Source organism: Temnothorax curvispinosus, unplaced genomic scaffold (assembly GCF_003070985.1).
Source record: "Temnothorax curvispinosus isolate PA1 unplaced genomic scaffold, ASM307098v1 QBEX01011001.1, whole genome shotgun sequence".
Classification (NCBI taxonomy): Eukaryota; Metazoa; Arthropoda; class Insecta; order Hymenoptera; family Formicidae; genus Temnothorax; species Temnothorax curvispinosus.
The window spans coordinates 118,035-124,886 of record NW_020220781.1 but is presented as its reverse complement, the minus strand read 5'-3'; the positions used below and the strand labels follow the sequence as shown (position 1 = coordinate 124,886).

The 6,852-nt window shown below is 38.8% G+C and overlaps 2 protein-coding genes across 9 annotated transcripts; one reads left to right on the top strand and one right to left on the bottom strand.

Moving 5' to 3' along the window:
• Positions 1–3: 3 nt before the first annotated feature.
• Positions 4–2,195, bottom strand: LOC112461034 (transmembrane emp24 domain-containing protein 1). The gene is made up of 4 exons (XM_025026075.1): positions 1,847–2,195; positions 1,103–1,299; positions 942–1,008; positions 4–717 (listed from the first exon to the last, which is right to left on the bottom strand). Exons 1-4 carry the CDS (start codon positions 2,048–2,050, stop codon positions 487–489), a joined length of 699 nt encoding a protein of 232 aa, XP_024881843.1. The 5' UTR covers positions 2,051–2,195; the 3' UTR covers positions 4–486.
• A 711-nt stretch (positions 2,196–2,906) lies between these two features.
• On the top strand, positions 2,907–6,087 carry LOC112461033 (ileal sodium/bile acid cotransporter). Of its 8 annotated transcripts, none has more exons than XM_025026074.1 (9): positions 2,907–2,964; positions 3,525–3,574; positions 3,656–3,955; positions 4,029–4,247; positions 4,529–4,703; positions 4,775–5,037; positions 5,114–5,300; positions 5,372–5,580; positions 5,657–6,087. In XM_025026074.1, the coding sequence occupies exons 3-8, from the start codon at positions 3,659–3,661 to the stop codon at positions 5,575–5,577; spliced, it is 1,347 nt and encodes a 448-aa protein (XP_024881842.1). In that variant the 5' UTR covers positions 2,907–2,964; positions 3,525–3,574; positions 3,656–3,658; the 3' UTR covers positions 5,578–5,580; positions 5,657–6,087. The 8 variants fall into 8 exon arrangements, with proteins under 8 accessions (XP_024881842.1, XP_024881836.1, XP_024881841.1 ...); XM_025026068.1 differs by lacking the exon at positions 2,907–2,964 and adding an exon at positions 3,119–3,272; XM_025026073.1 differs by lacking the exon at positions 2,907–2,964 and adding an exon at positions 3,119–3,296.
• Positions 6,088–6,852: the final 765 nt, after the last annotated feature.

The window sequence follows — 6,852 nt, the reverse complement described above, 5'->3', positions numbered from 1 at the left end:
AACTATAAAAATTATTAAAAATAGTGTTTAACATATATATTGACGTAAATAATATGCTAACTTCGATAGAAAATAGAAAATATTATCAATGTGAATACTTTGTTACGTTTTCACGAACTGAAAGTTCATGTTTCTATTTATTTGATCGAGATTAATCTTCATCCAAATACATTTATATTACTCATAAGAAATTTTTCCATATATAAATTCCTGAATTTCTTGTATCTCATCGTGTTTTCAACATTTAAACAGTCTCTGAAGAGTCATTGCATATGAATTTGCACAATGGCATAAAAATAACGTATAAACGTATACATTAAACTGATAAAACATACAAAATCATGATTAAAAATTCATTAATCGAGATATTTACGCGTTATAATTTGTGCCACTGTCTATAAATCTTAATCATTTGATGCAATGGGCTTATCACAACCCATATTAAATGATGCTCTTATCGAGCAAACAATTGACTGCAATGCATCGTTAAATACGTGTCTTGGAATGTCCAGATGGTTTTACGTCGAACAGCTTCCTAACGAAATATACTTGGACCATAGTCGTCAACGTAATAACAAGCACCTGCGCGATTGACCAAGTCTGTACGTACGAGTTATTGTCCGACAGCAGGTTTAGATCCCTGGCCTCTCTACCCCTGCTCCAATGTTGAGTTTGGAGCATCTCGTTAATATTTTTCTCCACATTCACGATTGTATTCTGAAAAAGAAATAAATAATTATAATAGTGATATAATAATATATAGTTATGTAACATATATTTTATATATTAGTAATTATATATTATATATATTAGTATTGTATATTACAATATGTATATATAATATATATTATTAATATGTAATTTAATTTGTTTATCAAAACAATATACTTTTTATATTTGTAATTGCAACGCCTACAGAGAAGCTTACGCGACACACATACCGTAAAGTTCTCGACGGAGAGATTCAGTTCTTCTAATTCCTGTGTATATTTCTGCCACTTATCGTATCTGTAACAATGAATAAGATAAAAAATAATAGATGTTTTAACATTTCTCTCTGATACAGCACATATTTTTGCAAAATTAATCATAAGAGTCTCACCTGATCACCGTGATGTACAGATTGACTAATTTTGCAGCAAATCTCGAAAACTGGTTATCAATACACACGCTGTAATAACCACCGTTCACCGATTGATCCTGATAATCAGCGTTGGCACGCCATTGATAAGGATAAACTATAACTCCTTCTGGATTTCTTACTGCAAAACCAGCTTTCCCATCCCCACCACGCAGAACCTAGAATCAAAACAAGCTATTTGAATCGGTGTAATGTTGACGTATCAACATATCAGTTATTATTTTCTATTCTAACGTTTGTAATATGTTTTTCTTTGCAGTTCATTTGCTGTTATTAAAGCGCGCCTTTAAACAACTTTTGATAATAATTCTTAAAGGATCTTGTTGATATTGCAGTCATATAAAATTATTCTTTACATACAATCAAGATTATCAATTCCCGGGTTCTACATAACAAAATTACAGACATGTACATCCTCTGAAAAATGGGTGAGCAGGTGTCACCATTTTTTTACAGCAAGGTAAACGATCGTAAAGTTTACAAACGTATTGTGACCAGCATGAACTGTCAGAGCAAAGCACTCAAGATGCGTGCTCTTTCGAATCGTGCATCGGAAAAGATGTCCCGAAAGAAAGTTGTCTCCAACTCCACGTAACCATATGGTCAACCGCGAGGGAGTCCCGTATCCCAATAACACTCATGCTGAATTTCTCATCGGCCGAAACGGCTCGCTCTAGGACTCGACGGATATCTGGGCGACGGTACCTGGAAACTGACGTAGAACGTCGCGCCCGGGTTTACATATTGGAAGTAACAGTCCTCCTTGCCGGCGTCAATGTGCACCTTGTAGTCCATCGCGACCGCGGGCAGGTCCTCGTAAGAGAAACCATCGGCCGGTCGCGCGATCAGGATCAGAATCAGGGAGAGCACGCCGAATAGCACGCTGCCGAGCTGCACGAGGAGGGACATTGCAGCGGCATAAGCATCACGTCGGCGACAGCCACCGATCACCGAGATCACCGGACCCCGCTCAACGGAACAGACCACGCGTAAACTCTGGAGGATCGAGGGATCGGATTAATTCCATCAGAAGCAGAACAGCATTGCGCATGTGTAACGCACGTCATCGACCACGTGACCGATCGCAATAGACACTCTTGCCTCGTGCTCCGATTCCTGATCCTGATTCCTCATTCCTCCGAATGCTCCGATGTTGCTCACAGCTCACAGCTGACATAACTTCTTGGAGATGACGTACAATAGGCAATTCCACGTCAAATCTTTCTACATCATTTAAATTTACGAAACGACAGATTCTGCTCAGTTTCTGCAGTCAATCTGCTATTATATTAATATAATTTCGATAGAATGCCAGCAGAAATATATAACAGAATTTTATCAGCAGATTCTATTATATATTTCTGCTAGCATTCCACCGACAATTTGCAGACACTTTCGAAATTTGTTCTCGGCAGACCCAGGTAGCAATTAATGTCTAAAAGACATCATAAAGACATCTTTAAGATTTCTGGCATCTTAAAGACATCTTTATGATGTCTTTTAGACATTAATGCTACCTGGGGATTTGGCTATCGGTGTCGGTAATATATCATAACTCAAAGCGCACGCTGAAGCAACAAAAAAGGCTTACTACGTCTATTATGTAGACCGGATCTTAACGGATCGCGTGTACGGGAAAGCGTCGTTGAGGACCCCGCGAGCGAATCGCTTGACGACATTGGCGTAACACGTATACGGAATTGCGGATGTCATTGCGATTTCGGCGGAAATAGCCGGCGCGTCACGGTGCTTACCGCGTCGCATAATAATCGCGCATCCAACGATTGCCAATCGGGACGGAAGAAAGCCGGCAGCCGGCGGCGGTCGGTATATTTAGCGTTTCGAAGTCGCAGATTTCACGGGACGCGACCGTTCACCGTCGGCGTAGAGCATGATGCGCGCTGTGTGCTATACGTGCGTCTCCCGTCTCCCTACCACGCGGTCCACGCGCCTGACTGACCCACTCGCGCTCGCGCTCGCCGATTATGCAATTGACCCGTAATATTTCGCGATCGCGGCTCCGATGTCGTTTGCGAATGAGGAGAGTCGCGCATTGTTGATCGCGCGTGTATCGTGTATGCGCGTAACGCGCGACGGTGAACACGTGTTTAGACGCACGGATCCATCATCGGTACGCGTGTGTGCGCGTATATATGTACTTGATCCCTGCTTTTTGTTGCAAAAGTCACTTATCATTGTCCGACACGGGAATAATTCTTTCGCGGAAGAAAAAAAACATCTTATGATAGTTAAAGTGATTTTACATCCTTAATACAGCACATTATCTAATCGTATTTACTCAATCTTTGCCTCCCCGTGTGTACATTCTTTTTTTACTAGCTTTACTTTATTTATATCCTTATCAGTTTGATATTGCTTTCAGATTGGTACTGCGGATGTTAGATGCAGAAGATAATTGCTGGGTGACAAACCGTGAGTGTCAATGAAATCTCTTTTAAAGGAGTGAGAATTGAGACAAATGTATTAATTAATGTATTTTCTATTATTTTGCAGAGAATGGCCGGTGCTGTATACGTGATAGGAATTTTGCTGTTGGGAGGAGCAGCAGCTTGGACCAGTGACATTATACCTGATATAACTGTACATATGAATCAAGTGATATCTGTGCCGTTCAGCATACATAATGTCAGTTCGCCCAATCCACAAGCATGGACTGTTAGCGCAGATCATCATATTGCAATACCGAGTTACCAAGTGACAACGTTAAACAAAACTTCTTTTAACGGTGTTTTAAATATCACTGGCGTATTCCTTGGTAGGACGAAATTAACGTTTACTCTGGCAGAAACGACGGTAAGTGCTGAGTAAACACTCAATTTTGTTGCAATGTTTTTGAGAATAACTAAGGGGTTTCTCTTTTTTGTAGGATATTTTTTCAGAAAACAGTCAGGAAGTGTCTCTTATTACCGTAACACGAGAGGAACGCACAATAGACTCTATATTTACTGCCAGTGTAGCAATACTTGTATCCATCTTGTATATTAATTTTGGCTGTGCCATGGACTGGAGTGTATGCCGCGATACATTAAGAAGACCGATAGGTCCAGCCATAGGTTTCTTCTGCCAGTTTCTGATCATGCCATTGGTAAATCTTCTTATCCGTAAACATACTATAGATGCAATATACAGGGTATCTAATAATAGGTGTAAAAAGTCCTTTACCGTTTTGCGATTTTCACGACCAAGATCTGCACCGATCAATAAAAGACTTTCCTATTCAGTTTAACCTCTGAATTGTTTAACCCCCTGACTTGTGGTCAGTGTTACACCTATTATTAGTCACCTTGTATAGATATTGTACTTTGTATTTCGCATGCTATTTTGTCAATCAGATTTCTGGCGATCCTAATTTTATGTTGTTTCCAGTTAAGTTTTCTCATTGGACATCTTTTATTTCCTGATCGTCCCGAACTGCAAATAGGCATGTTCTTCACAGGAATAAGTCCAAGCGGTGGCGCTTCCAACATGTGGACACTGCTACTTGATGGCAATCTAAATCTTTCGATCACCATGACTACTATATGTACCATTGCTGCATTTGGTAAGTAAAATGTATGACATATGAAAACATTTCTTGTACAATATTCCATTAAATTTTGTTACTCTTCATAGGAATGATGCCGTTTTGGGTCTTTACGTTGGGCAGATATATTTTCGCACAGGGAGCAATTGCAGTTCCCTATCGTCACATCGGCACGTTTGTGATCGGTCTCATAATTCCACTGGCCATAGGATTTTTCATTCAAAAAAAGTTTCCAAGGGTATCGAAGATATTGGTCCGAATAATGAAACCTTTCTCTATGGTCTTAATTTTATTCATCATTATATTCGCTATCACGACTAATCTATATATATTCAAATTGTTTTCGTGGGAGGTAAGTCCACATCTTTCTTAGAAATTCATGAAAGAGACATAAGAATGTAATTTTATTTTATTTTTTTAAATCGCAGATTATAATTGCGGGAATGAGTCTACCTTGGTTGGGCTTTACGTTTGGCTTTATAATAGCGTATATCTGCAAACAATCTCAAGCTGATATACGGGCGATTGCTATTGAAACTGGCATTCAAAACACGGGCGTGGCCATCTTTTTGTTACGATTTACATTGAAGCCACCCTCTGACGACCTAACTACTGGTGAGTCTATACGAATATACATATATGTGTATTACCTTAATCGGCGTCTAACAAAATGTTTTCTTTTTTAGTGGTTCCTGTAGCTACTGCGATGATGACGCCAGTACCATTAACAATTCTATTTATAATAAAATTGATTTATCGATACAGACAGAAAACAAAAGCAAAAGTAACATTAGATCCTGTTCCGTCATTAGAAAAGCTCCAACAAACGGATATTTCTACCATCACACAGTTAAATGAATCTAGATTGATTGATCGTGCACACACAGAATAATGGGTGCGTTCAACAGAACAAATCGTTTAGTAGCACGTGAACGTCATTACGTATTAATTTTTTAATTCTTACTTTTCAGAACCAACAAATCAACGTAGAATAAGACAGTTGATAAGACAACTCAGCAGTTGTTCTGTTGAACGCGGCTAATGATGTCTTGGATTTGCATTAATGACATATAAGGAAGAACTATATATATTTTTTATATATTTCATATATTAATGTTAAAAATCTAAATTTTAGTAAGGATAGGATGGTTGTGGATCATATCATATAATTATTTATAAAAATGTCTATGTCTACCGTTACTGTCGAACAATACTGTTGCAACAGTACTGTTGTTGAGATTGTTGAGATGTATTTTTTACGCCGATGATACTTATTAATTATAATAGTAATTCGATTTATTTAGATACAGCGAGGAACGGTTGTTAGCGAACAAAAATATTTGTTAAATATTTTATAAGTATTGAAAATCTCGTCTGCATTTATATATTTTATTTTTTAATGCGGAAAAAATTAAAAAATTGTACTTTTCTAAGCTTATCTTTTATTACCTGACTGAATACCTGATGGAAGACTAGTTTTAAAGGCAGAATTTGTATAGAAGCGAAAGTTTTAATTCAAAATACACCGTTAAACGTGTAAATTTCAACGAAAACAGATTCAGAAAATATATCTGTCGTTGGTAGAGAGAAATCTATTTCAAAGTTCGCGCCCGTCGGTATTAGCGCCATCATTTGACAAGCTGAATATAGCAACGTTTACTCGGCCAGTGTGTGTAACAAGTTAGAAAATCCCTCGTGATTCCTCGCGCTAATGGACGCGTTCAGCAGACACAACTGTTGCACAACTGTCGAGTTCGTCTTATCAACACTCTGCGTTGCGTGGTTGGTTCTAAAAGTAAAGCCTTGTGTCCACGATACTAGAAATCGCTCCGAGATCTTGGACGGAGAAAAAATTGACCAATCACATTTCAACAATTCGGCATTTGACCATTGCGATTGGTTAATTCTTTCTCTGTCCGAGATCTCGGAGCGATTTCTAGCATCGTGGACACAAGGCGAGCCAATCACGTGTTCGATTGCTACTGAGCTGCTTGGTCTGTTGAACGCGACCAATGTAAAGCCCCTTGCACAATAGGCGATAGCGATAGCGATAACGACAACGACAAGGTTGCCGACAAAGCTATACCTTTGTCGGCAACTTTGTCGCTGTCGCTATCGCTATCGCTATCGCCTATTGTGCAAGGGGCTTAAGGTTATTCTACACAGA

Coding starts and splice junctions, on each gene's coding strand:
- LOC112461033 (XM_025026074.1), top strand. CDS start 3,659: ATGGCCGGTGCTGTATACGTGATAGGAATTTTGCTGTTGGGAGGAGCA. Junction 4,704..4,774: donor ATGTACCATTGCTGCATTTG/GTAAGTAAAATG, acceptor TACTCTTCATAG/GAATGATGCCGTTTTGGGTC. Junction 5,038..5,113: donor TCAAATTGTTTTCGTGGGAG/GTAAGTCCACAT, acceptor TTTAAATCGCAG/ATTATAATTGCGGGAATGAG.
- LOC112461034 (XM_025026075.1), bottom strand. CDS start 2,050: ATGTCCCTCCTCGTGCAGCTCGGCAGCGTGCTATTCGGCGTGCTCTCC. Junction 1,300..1,846: donor CGTTCTACGTCAGTTTCCAG/GTACCGTCGCCC, acceptor TTTTGATTCTAG/GTTCTGCGTGGTGGGGATGG. Junction 1,009..1,102: donor CTGTACATCACGGTGATCAG/GTGAGACTCTTA, acceptor TCATTGTTACAG/ATACGATAAGTGGCAGAAAT.